This window comes from Parambassis ranga, chromosome 18 (genome assembly GCF_900634625.1).
Source record: "Parambassis ranga chromosome 18, fParRan2.1, whole genome shotgun sequence".
Lineage (NCBI taxonomy): Eukaryota > Metazoa > Chordata > Actinopteri > Ambassidae > Parambassis > Parambassis ranga.
In genome coordinates, this window is record NC_041038.1 from 1601745 (window position 1) to 1622984 (window position 21240).

Here is a 21240-nt window from a genome sequence, read left to right on the forward strand (position 1 = left end):
GTGCAGCCCTCCAAAGAAATGCCTCCCCACACCATAACTGACCCACCACCAAACAGGTCGTGCTGGAGGAGGTTACAGGTAGCAGAAGGTTCTCCACAGCGTCTCCAGACTCTGTCACATCTGTCACATGTGCTCAGTGTGAACCTGCTCTCATCCGTGAAGAGCACAGGGCACCAATGGTGAATCTGCCAATCTGTTCTCTGGCTAATGCCAATCGCCCTGCACGGTGGTGGGCTGTAAGCACAAGCCCCACTTGTGGATGGTGGTCCCTCATACCACCCTCATGGAGCCTGTTTCTGACAGTCTGAGCAGAAACATGCATATTAGTGGCCTGCTGGAGGTCATGTTGCAGGGCTCTGGCAGTGCTTCTCCTGCTCCTCCTTGCAGAAAGGAGGAGGTAGCGGTCCTGCTGCTGGGTTGTTGCCCTCCTACGGCCCCCTCCACGTCTCCTGGTGTACTGGCCTGTCTCCTGGAATCTCCTCCATGCTCTGGACACTGTGCTGACAGCTCACATTGATGTGCCATCCCGGATGAGCTGCACTACCTGAGCAACTTGTGTGGTTGTAGACACTGCCTCATGCTACCTCTAGGACAGTGACACTGGCCTCGACCCTAGGTTGTCAGGCTGTTGGTTGTCTAATAGATTTGGCTATGTTGTTAGGAATAAGAGCTGCACCACCCCAGGTGGGATGAATGCCATCTCTCCTAATAAGACCAGGTTTTCCCCAGAAAATTTTTATTTGAAATGATTCCAGAGGAAGGACACTTCCAGCTGGAAGCTTACTTTTTAAATAAGGATAAGATCATTTGTCCATACAGTCTGTGGGGGCATATAACTGATAACATGCAAATGAAATCTTGCCTGCTGGCCTCTGCTTTGAGATGCAAAACAGCACCAGTACACTCAAAGAAAAAATCTGTTGGAACTCTGTTAAGTGGGTTGTAATAAAGTTGTTTATGTATGATCTACTTTATACAGTTAAGTATATTTTACAACAGTAACTTGAGTAACTGCTACTTAACTAGATTACGTCTTTAGTATAAAGTTTGCATTAAACTTATATGATATGGTTAAGTTTAGCGAATAATATGAATATACAATTAACTAATACAAGATTATTAAGTAAGATTTACTTGATGTAGTTAAGTTAGTCTTAAATGAGTATATTTTGTCCAAAGAATGCTCAGTGATGTATAGAAAAAGCTCTTAAACAACACTTGTCAAAACAGCGCTTTTATTTAGTTTCAACAGCCCTTAAACAGCAAAAAAAAAACAAATCTTCAGGCACACTGTATAGCTTCCAGGGTAACAACAATACTGCAATCAGCAGCAATTAGTCCAGCAAGTTGTTTTTCAGGAAGGCAGCGTAAATCGAGCTCCAACAGGACCTTTTGATTAAATTCGAAAGTGTACATGAGGTCAGAAGGGTAACTCAGGTTCGGGTAATGGATGATACCGAACAGTAGGGCACAAGCACTGGCAAAATCTTTAAGTCCCTCAAGCACCTGCACGCCTTCAACTACAATGCCAACATCTTTGGGTGCCTGATCAGCAGCTGCAACTGGATGTTTGATCACATAGATGACCAGCTTCTCCATTTCTGCACTCATTTCATCAGGGGTTTCGCTCTAAAAACAGACAAAAAAAAGAAAAACGGGAAAATATTCTTTAGTAAACTGTTTAAAAACAACAGAAGCTTCGACTGAAAGCACACAGCTCATACTAGACATGCATACTATTACTACATACTAAGCTATTACTGACTCGGCTACAAAGCAGTTTTTTTCTTTTATAAAGAGATGATAGTATCATTTGTAGTCTTTATATGCATATCTGCTTTATTTGAGAGAAAGAGAGAAAGGAAGGGCAGAGGAGGGAACGATGACTAACTGTCATGCAATGATTTCATGATGGAATTTAAAAAATAATATTGTGTTGAAGTTAAAAGTCCACACCTTCTCTTCATCACAGAGACATTAAATCTTTGCACCTTAATGTAATGGACATAGTGTGGAGAGCATATGAAAATCTATATGCAATGTTCATCTAAATGAAAATAACGCTTACTCTGTACCAGCTTTGCAGGGTCCTCATTAAGATACAATGCTAGATCTCATCATTCTGCAAAGCACAACAGGAAATATACTGTATAAAAACACATCACAAAACACGTCCCTGTAAAAAATACTCTGCTTCTATGATGTTTGTCACAAGTATCTGATAACCACATTTGAAATATTGCAAAGTCTGTTTACACAGAATATTGGTCAATATAGGTCAGAATGGCCATATTTTGCTCCCTATTATTATTTGCCCCAAAATAAATGTTTTTGCAATATTTAATGTAATACGGTTATCAACTATTTGCAAAGAAGATATGCGACACGGCCAAGATATTTTCAATTTTAATATAACTGTGTTATGTGGAAAGTATCCACAGCAACTGAGGTATCAATTACTATGCTAATAACTATACACACCTGGTTAATCCAGCCAAAATTTCAGCGATTTTGCATCCTGCTGCTCCTCCTTTCTTGCAGAACAATCTTAACATCTTTTCAGAGTAGTGGTCAAGGTGAGACATGAACTCCGGGACAAGTGGGATTGTGGTTATGCCCATGAACTCTGCACTTACCTAGGCAAAAACAAGGCAAAAAGACAAAAGACAGAGGAAAGTTAACACAAAGCTTAAAATGCTTAAGTTAAAATAATATGAAAAAGGTTAAGTTCATTTACACAGAATCTGGCTTTCAAGTTAAGTTAGATCAAGGCAACACCGGCAAAATCGAATGTCATATTATTGACCAGTTACCAGAAATATTGATAAAAATTACCTCACCATTATAGTAAGCTATATTAACTGGTTCTGACATTATTTCATAGATCATTGGATTCACAGAATTATATACATATTAATTCAATGATTTTATGTGCAATGAAAAACCCACATAATCACTCATCTCTGATAGGAGATGTACCTAATTTTTTAACAGTCTTTGCAGTTTTATCTTTAGGAAGGCTGCGTAGCTGCGTGTGGAGAATGGAAAACAAGGACGTGGAGAAATAGAGCAGAAGTGCGCGACTCCCTCAGGTGGTGGAGCAGCTTCAAAGGATATTGTAAATGCTCTGCTGCTAAGGTCACAGACTGCATGGCATATTAGCACTCATATGACTCAACTGTTAGGATTTTGTTTTCATAAGCCGTTCATTAAACCCAATCCCTATCAATATTAGCACGTACGTGTGTCAACACAAGTACGAAGGGAAACGTATTTCTCTTTGCACAGAATTTAAAATCATGGCGCTAGCTAAGTGCTAGCTAGTCATTGCATCACAATGATAAATGTTTAGAATTTATTAGGTTTTATTTTTATTTTACTCCTACTACTTTACCTTATTTTATATTTCTGACCTGTTTTGAGTATACGTGGAGCACCTGGAATGAAAGCAATTTCCCCCTGGGATCAATAAAGTATTTCTGATTCTGATTCTGACTAGCTAGCACCTTGAAATAAAATGACACCTCCGTCTCCACCTCAATATAACCGATAAAAAAAGACATTATAATAATTGTTGTATAGGTTATTGACATTTAAAATGAAATTACTTACCACTATCTTGGAGATGGCTGCAGATTGAGTTGATGGCATGGCGGGAGTCCCAAAATCTTGCGTGACTTTGGACGAGAGGATGTAAGCTACTGCTGCCCTTCTAAGTTTTACATAACACAGTTGCGTTGGGAAAGCTAATACAGCAAAGTAAACCTGGCATAGCAAATTTTAACTTTCAAACAGCACAACTAACTCAAGTTGCTATGAGAAACTCACAATTTTGAGTAATTCAAATATAATGATATGGTTTATATCCAACAATAGTGACATTTCCTTTTTTTGAGTGTATTTGCTTCTTCTAAACCAGCATTTATGCCATCATGACACAAAAAATACTACATTCAAAAGTGGATCAGCAGCATTTTAAAGCACGTTTTATTTCAGGTCAGGTCTGTGACCGATCAGCATTGTGTAAGGATGTCCTTGCGCTCACAGTTTGTGTTTGATAGAAGATTATGATGATGCTAGTGGGAAGCAACTCAGAAAAAACATTCTCATTTGCTAATATTTTGGGGGTTGGTAAAGGTACCTTATATGTATAAAAATTGTAAAGAGTGGTTTCAAGTGCCACATTGGAGGCACTGATTGTTGCTATGTTAGAAGTGTGGTTCTGCCTTACTTCCTGTTAAACTAAATATTCCTTAATTTTGGACCCTCAACATGCTAACTGCTATCCTCAGCTGGTTGTTTTCTGTGCAGGATAGGCTGCTAACCTGCTAACTTCTTTTCGAAAGCATTTGTCTTTGTTAGTTTTAAGATTTTTATTTTAAAACTTATACACCAAGTGGCTTTAAAAGATTTTTTATCACCATCAGCTACATAAACTTTATTTTCTTACCTTGCTGGGTACCAGCTCTGTGCCTTGGCTCACATTACTGTAATTATTCATCAGGGAGCATGAGGATGTCTAGTTCATACTGAACAATCCTATGTGGACACAGAGGCATCATGGGGAAGACTGTGTGTGTGTGTTAGTAACCAAACACCTTGTGAACACAACCTGAGGCATTGCACATGCTCATATACACACACACTTACACAATTAGCTTTAATGAATGTGTTTCCACTCAATACTGATTTCCTTGCCCTCACCGTGTTTCCACAGGGTGATTTTTCCATGTGTGCACACACAACCACACACACACACACACACACACCTGACAAATAGGTACTGTGGCAGTAATGACACTGGCCAAAATAAATCTTTAGCTTTTTCCTGCATTTCCTATGCTGATGGGTTTTACTTGTGGTATCTGCATACCTTAACACTTACAATTGGCCACTGTAAAATTCTTGTTGTAAAAATTTAGTAGCAATTCTGATTTTTTTTTCATAATGAATACTTTTTAAAGTCAAAATTGTTTAAAATCAAAAAGTTTTTTTCTTTGTATCCTTTTACTCATCTGTACTTTGTACTGTTGGCATGTCTGTCCAATAACTATCAAGCCCAAGTATGTTATTTTCAAATTCAAAATTCAAAATATTTAATTTCCAATACTAGCTGCACAAAGAGACTGCACTGTCAAATGACTACAGAAAAAAACTGACTTTTTTATAGTACCACCATAAATCTTGATTGACCAGTCATCTTTTCATACTTTGGCCAGAAACACCTTGATAGACTCATAGGCTGCTTCCTTTGAATTACATAGGTCCCACCAGTGGTTTTTCAAATGGACTTTCTCAGTTCTGTTGGAGACTTCCTGTTTGTCACAATAAGCTGCTCCTGTTGCCTAGCAACCTGCAATTGATAAAAGTATCGTTCAGGTTATATCCTATTGTTAAGATCTCAAACTGTCACGAGTGTGTAGTGAATCCAGGGCTATGATAAGATGCAATTGTCAGGGCAGATTTGAATAAGTCTTTCAAATCAAACACTCTTACTATTACTGGACAAGTTCATTGCTGAGAATTTATGTCTGATTGGGACTGGCTGGGAATCTTAGCGTCTGATGACTTAGCCTCTGAGATTCAGGTTTAGGCAGCAGCTATCAGGATAAACAGCTAATGGATTTCTAGACCAAGACTGCCTGTTCTTGCTCTTGTCATTGTTTACCGTTTGCCATCAGGGTCGAGAACCAACAAGATAGTTTACACCACAGATGACAAAATGAAATATTTGGTGTAAACACGTGCAGATATTTACAGAAATGAGCTTTACTTGCTAATAATGTCTAGGCAGAGATGAAAGGTTCAATAGGAATCTGTTAGCGTTAGCAATCAACCCTTTCTCTTAGTGCTCTATGCACCAAGTCAGCACGTGCTTGTGAAAAACAACAGTACAAGCTTAGCGACATGCGGTGGCATACATCCAGTACATACTCATTCTAATTACCCCAACTGCCAAGTTGAATTATGGGTCTTTTTCTTAGGATGTTACATGGTACACTGTTACATTATCCTGAGAAAACAAACCATCATATCCTGCTGCCAAATTAGAAAAAGAATCAGAATGACATTTTCCGCTAAAAAAAGTTCAGAATGAGGTCAGTGACAAACAATGCCATAAGCAACAAAGAAAAATCTACACATTACCTCAAGAACTGATAAATGTGATCCAGATGGGAACATCTACTGTAAGGCTATCTTTGCTGAGTTATGGGAGCCATTATGACTGTGGAAACTGCCATAAATCTGGATGGTAATTGAGATCAGGACAAGCATCTTTTATGCAAGATAGATGAAGAAGGAACTAAAAGCATTCCCAGGCGTGAAGCAGAGAGCCCAAGTCCTCTGAGAGACACATGAGAGGAAGGACAGCATTGTGGCTGCACATATTTGTAGTAGATAGGTATCATTTCTGTCCACAAATCCAAAGGGAATGTGTTAGATTTTTTGGCAAACAATTCTTTTCGACAGTTTGTTCCAACCAGCTTTGTTTGAGGTCAGAAAAGTCCAGCTGCCTCAGCAGTTTGGACCTGTCCAAGGTTCCATCCGAGATGACCAAAGATGTTTGTCTCCACTCCGGGAACATGCTGACCCTTTTTTACTACTTTACAGTAATTAAAAGTGCCGCATGTGTTCCCCTGTGCAGGGCTTTTACATCAAGGTGACGCACACTTTCTTTCCAGCTGGAACTTTTAATTTAATCTTTTTTTTTAATTGCCCCTGCAGTGTGCTGTGGGTTCTCTCACATGGTTTTTCTCTTCCATACCTGAAAGTGTGGGAAATGAGGCCTCTCCTGCAGTTGACATTTGACAACTCCATCTCCAAAAGGATTGCAACATTACCTTCTATTAGACGCAATACTGAGACACATGTTAATCTTACAAAATTATCTGGTAGCGATGCACCCCAGAGATGACAAATAGCTTCTCATCAATACACTGAACTCATTTGCATAATGCTCATCAAAAAGCTAAGAGGCCATGCAAATGGATGATAATGTTTCAGCCGGGTGCCTGTCATCATGCACCATTTATCCTCTGTGGGAGTGGAGAGGCAATCAATCACAGCATCACTCAAAAGTTCACGGCAAGATGTTCCCTCAGTCAGTTAAGTGGGGAAAAAGCCATACACATACACAGAGAATGCTTACTTTGCACAAAGTATCGTTATACTGAGCCAACGGGGTGTGCATTTTCTAATGTCATGGTCAATTTTTGTTAGCCTGGCACACATGCTAGAGGCAGTTTTGGGTGTGGGCGCCCAAAACAACTGGGTAACTAGAGTGATTCAAGGCTTGTTTGAACGATTATTTTCAAGTGTTCTGGAAAAAGTCACTAACTTGATGTAACACAACAGGGACCAAATGGAACATAGAAACGGAAGACAGACTTGTGGAAAGATGGCAACAATATACAATAAATGCCTTTACAAGGTCTTGTGCAGGATTGATCAAGATCTTCGAGATCTTGCGTTTATTTAATTGTGATGTAAAAATGATGTTAAAAATGAGTTGAAATCTTTCCCATGTCTTTTGTTTTACATATTTAATCTGTTAAGTTTTGCAAATCCTCTGTTGTTAAGCCAGACTTAGGGGAAGGGCTAGTTCTTTGTTGTCTAATTGTCCTCTTGTGGCATTAGTCACACATCAAATCTTGATTGCAGTTTGTGATTGGATGCAAAAAATTCTTGCCATTTAAAGGACGTACAGTATGTGTGCATTGATTGGATTAGTAAGTAACAGCTTCTTGGGACTGGATGTGTGGACTGCAAATATAGATGGGTGAACCTTATATACCATCGCCTATAGATCTCTCAGCAGATGTTTTGAAGCTCAGTGTGTAGGCTTCAGCTGTTGCCATCATCTTGGCAGTGCAAGGAGGTGACGCTGGTTCACAATAAAAACAAAAAAGCTAATAAATGAGAACGGTAACATCATATCACTGTAACAACATACTGCCCATTAGAAAGTCCAGTATAATTCCACAGAGGCGTTCCCAGGCCCAGTTTGTTGAGCAGATGCTGGGGGATTATAAATATATATGAATATATAATATATATTCTTTTTTTTAAGATGCTCAAATGTAGTGCAGTGGCGTCCTCAGTGGTGCAAATTGGACGAAAGGCAAGTTAAAGTGGGTCATTTGATGGAGGCGGAGGCCTGCCACAGCCTCTTTGTGTCTCTGTGGTCCTGAGAGTAGCCTTATTTACATAGAAGCTTGTAGATCTCAACTTGGAGAAGCTTCTGATCATCCTGACTGCTGACAGCAGAGCGCTCTGCTGACCTGGTTACCTGAGTCAAACTGTCCGTGTCATCAAGTACGTGCTGTCCATCTGTCCTATCAGGGCATCCATTACGCTGCCGGATGACAGACGAGTGTGCCACTGAGCATCGCTGGTTGCCGCTTGGTTGCAAATAAAAGACAATATATGCTTGCCAGTTAAGAGGCAGCTAATTTGTCACATGTCCTCCGGGGCTGAAGGTTACCCAGCATGCATTGGCCTAATAGACAGCATAGAAAGCACCATAAAGTAGTTCGAGCTGTCAGTAATCTTCTATTTTTATAAATCAAAGATATTCTAGGAACAATTTGAATCCTCTTTTGTTGTCATTATAATTTCCATCTATTTTTGCTCTGCTCTCTCAAACTGCAGAGTCTAAGCGGGACCATGATTTATAGTTTTTTGTACAAATATTCTCTTCTTTCAGCCATTTAGGGGATTACATTTTTGTCTTCAGGCCTGGACCCCTACAAATTGTGTTGCTGAAGTCAGGACAGATTATGTCAGTTTTTATGTATGCTTTCAACAATTTCTCAGAAAAACGTGTTCCATTTTGAGCCCTGTGTCGCTCTCCTCTTGTGAAATATATTTCTGTTGTCCCCTCTTTGCACTGACACTGTGCAGACACATGTCTGTGTTTCCTCAAACATTAGCTGGATGAAGGGAAGTCATTAAACACAGCTCTGCTCTCAAACGTCCCTGTTTTAAGGATCTGAGGTGATGTTGAAAAGAAGGCTTTTATCTCCTCAGCTGAATATTTCTGAGGCGTCGGGCCCCTGGCAGAGCCAACCCATGCTGTATTTTTCCTGCAGAGTTTACAGCATCAGTCCAAAAAAGATTCAAAATGTTTTCATCACCTCACAGAGAGAGAACATGGAACCCTTCAGCCACATCAGAAGGTTTTTGCTTTGACAGCATCAGCATGCATGCACGCAGTGATGGCAGGCTGGGAGCTGGGTCTTGTTCAGGTATGATGGCCTTGTCCGGTTTTTATTTCCTTCCTTCATGTTTCAGAGTTGTTTACAGAGCGGCTCCAGACAAAGAGGCCTGCAGGGCAAAGTCCATGGACGGAGCAAAGAACGATCAGAAATATGCCCACTGTTTATTTCTGCAGTGTGTGTGTGTGTGAGTGCGTGTGTGCATGTTTGCATCTGATTGCATATATTGTATCTCGTTGCATGACATAACCCTTGAATGTGCATGTGTCCTCAATTGATATGATAATTTATTATTTAAGAAACTTACTTATGTGTATTTATATACAGTATACTGTCCCTGCATGCTTTATAGTAATGGGCCTACTGCACCAAGTTTGACAAATAATTTGTTGCAGTGAGAAAAGCAGAAAACACACTGTGTTTTTCTCTGTGTGGATGTGTGGCCCTACGCAGGGACTTTATATGGCAATTGCTTGTATATCTGAAAGAAGCTCAGAGTGAGTAGTTTACAGCGGTGACCTGGCTGTGTCCTCCAGTAGAGCTTTCACTGTGTGTTGTTTGATGAGGGTGTGACGGCTTCAGACATCTTTTATCTTCAACATCTCTTGCGGGACAATGAAAAAACCTCTGAGATTTTTGCTTGTAGAGAGGCCTCTGTGAAGGACAGTTTCACTGGATCACACTTTGTTATCGTTGCTGTTTTGCTTCTGCACATGCTTTCTGTGATTTATAATCACAGCATGCTCACCAAGCTCAAGCTGTTAGAGCAGTCATATAATCAGATAAGTGAACTGCACCAATAATTTCTGAATAAAAGCTCAATGATTAAGATCACTGTTTTCAGAGGGCTGTTGTGGATTTGAAAAATTTGAAAATGGAGCTTTCATGTAAAAGGGTGTAATGTAACCCAGAATACTCAAACCTAATCACACAGCAACTAAAGCATAGAACACTACCAGCAACTTAAAAACAAGTGCTCCACATGGGACCTGAATTTGAGCGCACTAGGTGTGTAGCTGGATGTATGTGTATGTTTCATGCCAAAATGGCAATCACAATGTGTCGATCACATTATTTGGATTTGCTGGCTGGTGATAAGCTAAAGGCTAAACAATGTTGGTTACGTATTGGAACCCCAGATTGTATGAGTATATATAGTTAGTGGGTTCATCGCTGCGCATGCGCGCAAAGGAATAAACCCACTAGCGATAGCCTTAAAGGGCAAAGCCTATATGAAATAGAACATGTTTTATTATTAATTAATTTGCTACTCTTTTCAGTGTAGGAACTTGATCTTGATATCAATATAATTTAAGCGCTGGGAATCAATCAAACAATATTTTGATGTGAGACAAGACAGCTGTGTTCTTAGTGAGAGAAAGACACTGCTGGCACTGCTGGCTTGATTGATTAGTTACCACATACATTAATTATTAATGTAGCACTGTTAATGAAAATTTATTTGATTTATTTTGGTCAGCGTGTTACTGTGACCCTGAGACTGAGCTAACCGTACATTTTGTGCGCTGTTTCCTGTGTATTGTGCGTCTTAACCTTTAGTATCTCATGTTTTTTTTGTCTTGAGGCAGTTTATCTGAGTGAGATACACTGGTGTGAAAACAACGTTTCCATTTTACTATAGTGCACAGACATGCGTCTAGACAATATTCAACCCCCACATGAACTTTCTCACACACATATACACACAGAGCCATTCAATTATATCAGGTCTGATGTGACCACAGGGGATGCACAAAGAGAAAAAAAGTGTGAAGTGAAATATTTTTTGCTTTACGTTGCTGCTTTTTGTGGAGCGCCTACAGGCACAATGTCTGCCGCTGTTCTATTTTTTGTCAGTTTGCAGGTTGGCTATGACAGCTCTGTTTTACCATAGTTTTTGCTCTATCTACCCTTTTTAGAGACCCACACTTAGAGACAACTGAGTGATACTGACATGTTGTGACCAGCTTGGCTCTGAGATACTTAAAAAAGAAGTTCAGGTGTCAGAAAGCCTGAGGGTAGTCACTGTTGATGTGTGCAGCACTGCAGTTGTAAGAACAGATACATGAAATGTACAGAGTACTATTCCGCTCTATATATATGGAGCTATTTGTCTCCCACATGCACCACCATCTACTGCTTCATGTCCCAAAATAAAAGGGTCATTTTGCACAGGGAGAGTGTAAAATGAGGTCTATATTTTCAGGTCATTGTACCTTTGTGCCAAAGGTCACAGAGAGAGAATTTTGCCACACAAAATTGTCAAACTATGATCTTAACCTAAACCTAACCCATGTATTTAAATGCCCAAATCTAACTGAACAGCCCTGTATTTATTTGACCGTATGAAGTTTTATTTGTATAGTATCTCCTCTAATCCACATTATCTCTAATATGCCCTGAGCAAGCAGTTGAAGAGACAGCGAAAACTCACATTTAACAAGAAGAAAATGTAAGCTAGACTTATGTTGTGGGACCACTCCTCCTGATGGTAAGCCATGTAAAGAGGAGGAGAAGAAAAGCTTGATAGGACAGAAGGAAAGAAAAGAAGGACGCTGTCTCTGCCTAATCAGCCCAGGTTTTACCAAGAAACTTTGCCAGTTGTCCACAAATGTCACATCCTTTGCTGGGTACAACTCCCAACAACCAGCAATGAAGTGATTACATGCAGTTAAATGTGTCATGACTGATGAGACATTAAGGAGGGGTCCAGAGGATGCTACAAAGTCCAACATCGATTTGATGTTAAATGTAGGGTAGGAAATTTTGAAAACTCAGTGAGAGTCAGCCAGATTTTGAAAGTAAACACACGCCCCTTTCTCTCGGAGCTCACCCCAAAGCCACGCCTCCCAATCACATGGACGCACATTACCTGAAGACGAGCTGCGGTCTGTGACTTCAGCCATCATGCACGTACCTCTCTGGTTCGCGCAGAGCAGGAAGACAGCAGCCAACCAGCCAACTCTCCGCACAGGGGCGTTTTTAGTGTTTTATAGCTTCCACAGATGATTAATATTCTTCGTTTTAAAGCAAAACTGCCTAACTAATCGGTTGCTGTCAGATTGTAAAGAGAAGTTACACTAATTTAACTAAAAGTGTATCAGAATGAAATCTCCTACCCTACCTTTAACTTCTGTGATTGACTGGAATTATGATCATGATAAATTTTCGATTATCCTTCACCAGCAGTTTCTTATTTGCAGCTTTAGGAGGCACAACCAAACATATCAAAAAATGAGAAGAAGGTGGGAGAAGCAGAGGAAGACAAGGAAGTCACGCTTAACTGCTTAGCGGCAAGCAAGAGGAAAAAAAGGTGCAAGGTGAAGGTGGACAGTAGCCGGGCAGTGAAGGTGCTTTACTGCAGTGTTTGTATGTTGTAGCTATTCACAGTGCAACGTTCTTTGTGAGGTTTGATGATGTAGTCTAATCTGTTTCAAAAATCAACCTCTACTGTCCTTTTCCAGGTAAAGATGAGCTGTATCATGCTAGCATTGTTTTTGTGAACGTGTTAGCATCCTTTGGTTTGTTAGCATGGTTTGATGAATATGAGTCTATATTGTTTGTATCAATCAATTTAGTGTAAGTTGCTTTTAGAAGTGTTAGATTTATCTAAATCTAAAGCCAGGACATGAGCAGCAAACACCAGGAAGAAGCTGCTGCTGTTCCCCATGTTTACCAGCTCGCCATTAGACTGACAGGAGGCTTTGTTGTCACTGATTGGCTTGTTTGTGCTGCTGGGGTGGTGGTGGCGGTGATGGTGGGAAGCTTGAAGAGGGGGGGTGGCTGGAGTGGATTCCCCTCGGGACAACCAACCACCATCTGCTGGTAAGGTGACACCAGCAGCGGTAGCCAAGTGTCCAGCTGGGAGGATACTAGAGACCAGAACAGCGTGCAGAGTGCAGATGCAGCTGAAAGCCATTAGTCTTTGTCAATAAAATTCTTAGGTCCTCCAGCTATGCGATACACATCATAATTAAAAAGATGCTTACTGCTACGGGTTACTGTGGAGAGTTGATTTTGAACTAGTACTAAGGAATGTCAAAACAAATAGAATTCTCACAGTTTAATTGAATTTGTGCAAATAGTAATTATCTTTGAAGTAATTTTTATATGCAAAACAACATTTTTACACATTTCTGACTAATATTTACCATTTGTGTCAACATCTTATTGCTGACACAGTACTCGGGTGCTGCTTTCTGTATTCATTGTACAACTAGAGGCAGAATTATTAGCCCCCCATGAAAATGTAATTTTCTCTTTAAATATTTCCCACTTTTAAATAGAGCAAAACATTTTCAAACTAGTTTTCAGTTGTCAGTAACTTTGCTCCTGGAGGTAGTTTTTCAGGGTAGAAACTTGTGCATCAGGTTGTTAAAAGTGTTACAAGACACAAGACCCAGTTACACAAACATTAAATAAAAATTGCCACAAAGGGGGCAAACATTTTTTTGAATAAATGTTTTTTTTTTTTTTGAAAGGTTCTCTTTTCAAACTCTCTAAGAATGATTTTCCGAACCATTTGGCACACCAGAGTAACATTATGGTCTTATAATTACACATAATTATGGGCGTGACTGCTTTGAGTGACAGGTATGTGCCAACTCGCGGAGCAAGCTCCTGCTTCCAAGACTGGCTGCCCACCTCAGGTCCACTTTAGTGCTGTTTAGGCCGACTGAGATGCTGCTACATGGTGACAGTTTATGAATTGACGTCTGGGATGCTTCATCCATAGTTATATATGTGCTGCAGCTGCTGACGTGATTAGATCATTTTTAAATTTGGCATCTAAAAATATTTGTATATTGTCATCTATGCCTTTTAGCAGTTAAATTCAGCCTAGACACCTTCTCCTCCAACATGTTTCTGACTTTACTGTAGTTAAAGTTGTTTGACAACTATCAGCTCCAGCCATGATCCACTTACTCATCACTGTCCGAAGTACAAGGAGTAAAATAAAAACACAGTGGCACAGAAACCCCGCCCCTGGCTTACAGCGGATTAGCAGAGAAGCATAAAAGTTTGATATTTCCAGAAATGTTTAGCTCCAGTTCATGGAAATTTTCCTGATGATTTCTTTATAACTATGAGTCATAAACAGTATCAAGAAACACTTTGAAATACTTTCACAGAAAGCCTTTGATGTATTGCAGTATTTTATTAGAAGACCAGAAGAAATGTTCTAGGAACAACTTGATTGCCGAGTAGGTGGAAGTGTTACTTTTCAACCACAGGCAAGCATGCCTCTAACCCTTCCTAGCGCATTTCCCTGCACTTTGTTAATAGTTGACCTGTGACCTGTGAAGAAAGATATATATACTATAGGCTTACGGTCCCCCTCTGGAGGCAGGTCTTCAGGAATATTTGTTCTCATAGTATTAACACAGTCTTTGTCGCTACGATGGAGACAAGCATTGTCCCAACTAATGGACCTAACTCTCACACAGCCACGGAGGGGAGAACACTGGTTGTTTCAGTCACCTTCAAAATGTATCCACTTCTATACGTTTCCTGGTGAGGACGACAGCACATTTGATGCATTCTCGGTCAAAGGTAGTAATGTTTTTACACCTAACATGCTGTTTTTAGTAGCTTTTGCTTGGGGAATTCAGTGACCTTTTAGTGACCTTTCAGCTATTAGGTCTGATGAAGAATGATGGTGGTCTAAAGAATGAATAAAGACAACAAACTTTATTGACCGTTTTACTGTAAGTTTTCTAAAGAAAGATCGGTTTGAGTATTGTCATTTTGGCAACACAAGTTTATAAGCTCTTCCCGTTTCTCTATCCTCCATCTTTTTGTAATTTGCCTACCCAGGATCTAAAAGTCAAGCGCTGTCATAACTTTATAAACCAGAACTGACACACAGACGCACACACACATCATTTATTGCACTGTTAGTAAATGTCTGATTTGTTTGCTGAAGTAAAACACTGACTAACAACACTTGTTTTATTGTTCAATAAATCACTGTAGTTAAGTTATGTAGAATTATCTGACAGCAGACTGAACTTATTGCTATTTGGCTTTTTATTGATATGAGTATAGATTTATGAGGCTGTTGTGTTTAGCAAGAAGCCTGTGATCTGACTCAGAACACACCAGTCACTGCAAGCAGCCATGCAAGCAAGGTATTTCCCCCTTATGCCTATGAATGGAAAGACCAAAACAGTTTTTTGTTCCAGGAGTGATTTTATCAGGTTGGTAAACACCTATTCAACTCCATACTCCAAAACTATTTCAAACAAACAATTACCTCATTTATTTAAGCAATGGTTACACATACAAAAACAAATTCACAATGAAACGAGAACAGTTTTGTAAACCTAATGGTGGTATTAAACTTTATTTAGATTATTAAAACAAAATAGGTTTATCTATTACTTGCTACCTCGGTGCCACAATAATTTTAACCACTAAAAGTAAATATAACGTCGCCTAGGGCCATGTAACAAAGGACTATGGCAAAAGTTTGTGGGATTGTGTGATGACAGTGGCACTGTTACCTGCTCCAGCAAACAAATGAATTATCAATAGAGGAACAATATGTAACGATTGACAACGATTTCTGTTAGGCAGATACATATATATACATACATATATACATACATATATATATATATATATATATAAACCTGTTATATCGAACAATAAGTTGTACGTATTTCATTATCGATTAGGCTTCTATTGATATTGATCTAGCTTGGTTGTAGTATCATTAGCCTCTCTCTCTCTCCGTCTGGCTCTCTCTCTCTCGCTCTCTCCGTAGTCGCTTCACCAACTAGGAAGCGCACAGTCACCGCTTTATGATCCGCGCGCACCGACCCACCGACCGCAAGGAGCTCTCCATTTGAGCTTCCTTCTCTTCCTCTCACTCTCTGCCTCTCTCTCTCCGTCTCTCTCTCTCTCTTTCTCCGTGCACACGCATCGGTACCGGGTCTTGCGCGTACAGATGTAGACGGTAATCGGAGCGCGCAGCGGGGGGAGAGACTCTATTGTCGCATCTGCGCCATGGAGGACCGCTGTTCCTCGGAAAACGAGAGAATGGAAGCGTGGCTGGACGACCACTTGGAGTTCACGCACTCCTACTTTATCAGGAAGGCGTCAAGGTAAAGTGGGATAGTGAATGCAAGAGTTTTCAGCCAATCAGGATGCAATTTATTCCCTTATGTTAGTTTGTTTTTATTCACTTGTAGATCAGTAGATGTAGCAGCGGTCATCAATCCCACCCGTCTTGCTCAGGTGGCTCTGTGGTGATCCATTATTTCACTTCACAGTCAGTAAGCTCTGAGAGTTGTTAAATCATTAACTTTTACAGCAACTGTTTAATTCACAGTGTTGTTGATAATTATGCAAGCCTTCCTCATAAATGAAAGCATTTCAGACCTCAGAGAGCACGACTCAGGGACAAATTAACCATTTATTTTCTAATGCAAAGCCACACTTCATATCAGCCATTCTTCAGAGCTACTGCTATATAAGGCTTTTTTTTCTCTGCACGTATATCTGTTTTTTCATCAGGACACTTAAAGTCTGTTTTAGTGACAACCCCTTTCAGATCCATTTATCCACTTAAAACACCCACTTTTCCCCAACCCATCTCCATCCTACTTTCGATAAAAAACACAGGACATATTTTTTTTTTTAACCTTATTTGGCTTGTTGGAAGAGGATCGCACACATCAGCCGATCTGGTTGAGAGGTATTGATTCAAAAGCCACGCCTCCCATGGATACATTAGGGTCAGCTCCACACACACATTGTGGTCTGACATGAGTTCCTCTATAGGTTTTTGCCTTTTGCTCAGGTGGACACATATTGACAGACTGAGTCACATAACCTTGATGATGTTCCAGTGTCCGTCTGTGTGTGTGTGTGTTCATTAGACAATGTGTCGGCTGATTAGAGAGATTCTCCATAATCACATCCAATTTACTGTTGACACACATTAGATGTGTTCCAGTAAATGTCCACATTAGACACAACAAGGGGTTATGACCCTCACACAGGCCTTCACACAGCATTGGTGTTACATAATCATATTAAAAATGTTGCTTTGTTGTTATCATTTAAAAGTTTGCTTTATCTACATTTTATGTTAATAACAAAAACATTTTTTAAATTGAAAATGATGTCAAAGTGATAACTGAAAATGTGCTTATTTTAAATTTGAAGCTACCAACATGTTTTAAACGAAAGTTGGTGGACATCACACGACTAATGAGGTTAATTGGCACCACTGTCAGTAACATAATTGGGAATAAAAAAATAAGTCTCAGACTGGCATATGAAGGAAAGACTGAAAAGTGAATAGAGATCTCTGTTTACAAGACCAGGAGTGAGTGGCCATGATATTTAGACCACTTCATCCACTGCATTGCATTCAAAGCAGACACGGTTCTGAAAAAGAACCTCTAAAAAATAAAATTTCTATTATGCAGGGAAATACTTAAACAAAGCTGCTTACTGCAACTGAATTCCCTGATTGGTGGATTTGTGTGCTAAAGATTCTTGGCATGCTAGCCTGAAGTCTGCCTGCATTTTGTTTTGTCATTGTGGGATGCTTCCACCCTAACTATGTTAGCAGCGTCATAGTCCACCTAAACATTAAATACTGGTGAAGAGAGTATAAAAGTGGAGCTAAGGCATTAGGAGCCTCACACTTTAACTCAAAGTGGTCTGTCCATAGATAGAGAAGTATGACATTTTAACATGGGAGTCTAAGGGGATTGGCATTTTTTCCTTCCTGTGCTTTTTTACCTTTAAAAGAAAACATTTTTCTGTGACATACCTCTTCATGTGCCATTTTTTCCTTGTCTTTTCATGTCTAATTGTAACATAAATTATCATTCATTATTAGCAGACAGTCACTGATTGACGTCAGTCTCTGTTTTGGTTTAGAACAGATTTCTTCTTGCAGGATTTTGGGGGGTTGATTTGCAACCCAGCTCTAACTGTAGTCTACAAGTTTCCTATTGTTTCAATAGGAAACGTTAAGTGTACTTCTAATAGTAATAGTGGCACAGGTCAAGGGTAAGTGTGCAGGATTCTGAGGAATGTTGACATGGGTCAAATGGTTGCTACACCTCCTCAGAGTGGCTGTTATTTAAGGAGACTGATTCATTTTCTGTTTCACAGGGAGATGGTGAATGCCTGGTTTGCTGAGCGTGTCCATACCATCCAGCCATCCTGCTCCAAAGAAAATCCTTCACAGCAGCGGGCCCACCAGTCCTCCACAGATCTCTGCCCCACCTCTACCTCCACCATCCTCCCGCCTGCCCTCACCCTCTTGGACAACCGCTCCCCCTCTCCGGCCACAGTCCCCAGCCCGGCCCCTGGCACCCCGACTCGCAAAATCTCAGCGTCTGAATTTGACAGGCCGCTCAGACCCATTGTGGTTAAAGACTCTGAGGGCTCTCTGACATTTCTGAGTGACGCTGACCGTGAAACTGTCCCTCTGCGGGGCTCAGTGATGGGTGAGGGTGGTGTCGCTGGTAATAACGGAGGCGGTGGTAGCAGCAGCAGTGGGGGTGACCGCTGTGCCAGACTGCTGGAGCTGGTGAAGGACGTGTCTAGTCATCTGGATGTGACAGCACTCTGCCATAAGATCTTCCTCCACATCAACGAGCTGATCGCTGCAGACCGATACTCACTGTTTCTGGTAGGAATGGAAAAACCTGTCTGTTTGCATCAGAGCCATTATTAAATGCACTTTTTTGCACAGTAAGCAAGAATACTAACAGCTCTAGTAGTTATAGTTTTAGTAGTCACACTTCTATTTGCTGTGTTTTAGTCATTTTGTGCTTAATAAACAAACCAAAATACACAACTGACAGACAAAATAAAAAAAAAGCTTTTTAGTTTGTAATTTTAATATAAGTCAATGTTATGTGTTGTTTTGTTCTGCTGGCAGCAGGTAAACAGAGCATAATGTTCAGTACTTAGTTTAAAAACCTTGTTGGCCATGTTGATGATGTAAATTGTGTGGGACAAGAGATGCAGTTCTCTACAGTCTATTATTACTTGTTGCAGGCTTGCTAAGGTATCCTGCTAAATTTTCAGCTGCATTCATTCATTTCTGCTCAGTGGAGCTACTTGCTTGCTTGTATCTTTGTTCAATTCTGGCCCAACAGAACTGATAGCTAGCACAATTATTAGGTATTAAAGCAGTTCTGTTTAAGAAACAGGTCAAGATCCTGATGTTGGCATCTAACTCAACCTTAGCATCATTGTTGCACTCTATGTTCTAGTAAGGATATTGTGTTTTTACAGTAACAAGCAGCTTCTATATGAGCTTAATCTTTGCTTCCTGTGGCCTCAGGTGGGCGAAGACAGCTCCAACAGAAAGTTCTTAGTCAGCCGACTATTCGATGTGGCTGAGGGATCAACGCTGGAGGAATCATCCAGTAGCTGTATTCGCCTGGAGTGGAACAAGGGCATTGTGGGACATGTCGCTGCCACGGGACAGCCGCTCAATATAAAAAACGCTTATGAGGTAACGCTTTTTTTTAATGTTTCCGGCTTGAATACTATGGTCTACTGTGTGTGTGTGTGTGTGAACACAGGCTGTGTTTTCTTTGGGTACATTGATGGTTCTTGCTGACAGGGCAGAGACTTAAGTGGATAGGAGAGGAACCAAAGAAGGGCAAGCAGGTCAAAGCGCTCCTCTGGAGGGTTCATCTTCACCACACACACGCACAGACACACACATGCTCCTTATTATTCTCTTTCATTTAGTAGTTGCAGAGTATCTGATGACAGTTTAACCCCTGACAGTTTCAATGCAATGAGCTGCTGATCGATTGGGTTTCTGTTTCTTTTAAATCAATGACCAAACCGGTGTGACTTCAACATCTGTCACCAACACAATGCAACATACTGCAGTGTTCAGTAAGGGGCTGCAACTATTTGACACCCAACAGCCGGGAACAGTAACTATGCACCGGCTCTGTCCTTTTATTTAACACAAATATAGTTTTTAATGCAATCGGTCAGTTTTGCATTTGTTTTTGTGTATTTCTGAATAAAAGAGATGCTCACAAGCTGAAGGCAGAAATCCCTTCGGCGCATATATCTAAACCTCTGCAGCTCACACAAAACCAATCTAGATAGATACATAGCACTCCAGGGCACAGTGAATAAATCAAAATATGATTTTGGTGTGAACATTCCCTTTAATGTAGCCTTATTTAAGGCATTGCTATTTAGCGCTGCAACGACTACTCGAGTACTCAAGTAATATTCGAGGGCAAAATGCATGGACAACTAATTTAGTTAGTGACGTCATCGGGAATTATTCTCTCGTGACATAGTGGGATGATCAGTGTTTTGGGTGCAAGAGGCCCCGGGTTCGAAACGCGGGTGAGCCGTTTACACACACACACGGTTATGGAGGCGGTCGTGGGCTAAAGCAAAGACACTGCAGTGGTCCAAAGCAGGTATCCACCTGCTGCTAGATGCAGCCGTATCTATGGAAAAACTATGACATTTACGCGTGATCCAAGTACTCGAGTAATCGCAAAAATATTCGGCGAGTATCCGAGTATCAAAATACTCCTTTGTTGCAACCCTAATGCAATTAATTGTAAATGCTTGGATCAAAGCATACAGGTCAAGTAAAACAGGTTATTGTGGCAACAGCTAATAACAGCTAACAAAAATAGTTTTCTACAGATCTGCTGTCATATAAATGGTGTCCTGCTTGATATTATTAAATGTGTTAATAACAAGTTTGTAGCTGCAGATTGAATTTCAGCTGTGCAACCTCTGAGCCACTGAGCCTTAATTTGCCCTGTCTGCCTCTCTTCTCTAGTTACTTGTGTTTACCGATGATAGTGAGGTAGTTTGTGTAAGGATGTGGTGCTGCGTATGTAGACTGAAATTGCGAATAGTGTATTTGTGTGCTGCATGCAGAGCGATGATCTGGAGTGAACTTATGAGTGTCTTCAAATGGAAGCAGATGTGTGTGCAAAGCGAGTATGTGGACATAAGCAAATGCATGTGTGTGCATGAAACATCACGT

At 40.4% G+C, this 21240-nt stretch overlaps 1 protein-coding gene across 8 annotated transcripts in view; it reads left to right on the forward strand.

Annotated features, from left to right (window-relative positions):
• Positions 1-21240, forward strand: part of pde5ab (phosphodiesterase 5A, cGMP-specific, b) — a 65924-nt gene that overhangs the window by 7798 nt on the left and 36886 nt on the right. For 2 of the 8 annotated variants that reach the window (XM_028429505.1, XM_028429506.1), the window contains exons 1-3: positions 14578-14732; positions 18357-18879; positions 19540-19713. In XM_028429505.1, coding sequence (XP_028285306.1) covers positions 14620-14732; positions 18357-18879; positions 19540-19713 — 810 coding nt within the window. In that variant the 5' untranslated portion in view covers positions 14578-14619. Of the gene's footprint in view, positions 1-9134; positions 9249-14577; positions 14772-16046; positions 16328-18356; positions 18880-19539; positions 19714-21240 lie in introns of those variants that run through there. The other 6 variants (XM_028429507.1, XM_028429508.1, XM_028429509.1 and 3 more) reach the window with 4 other exon arrangements.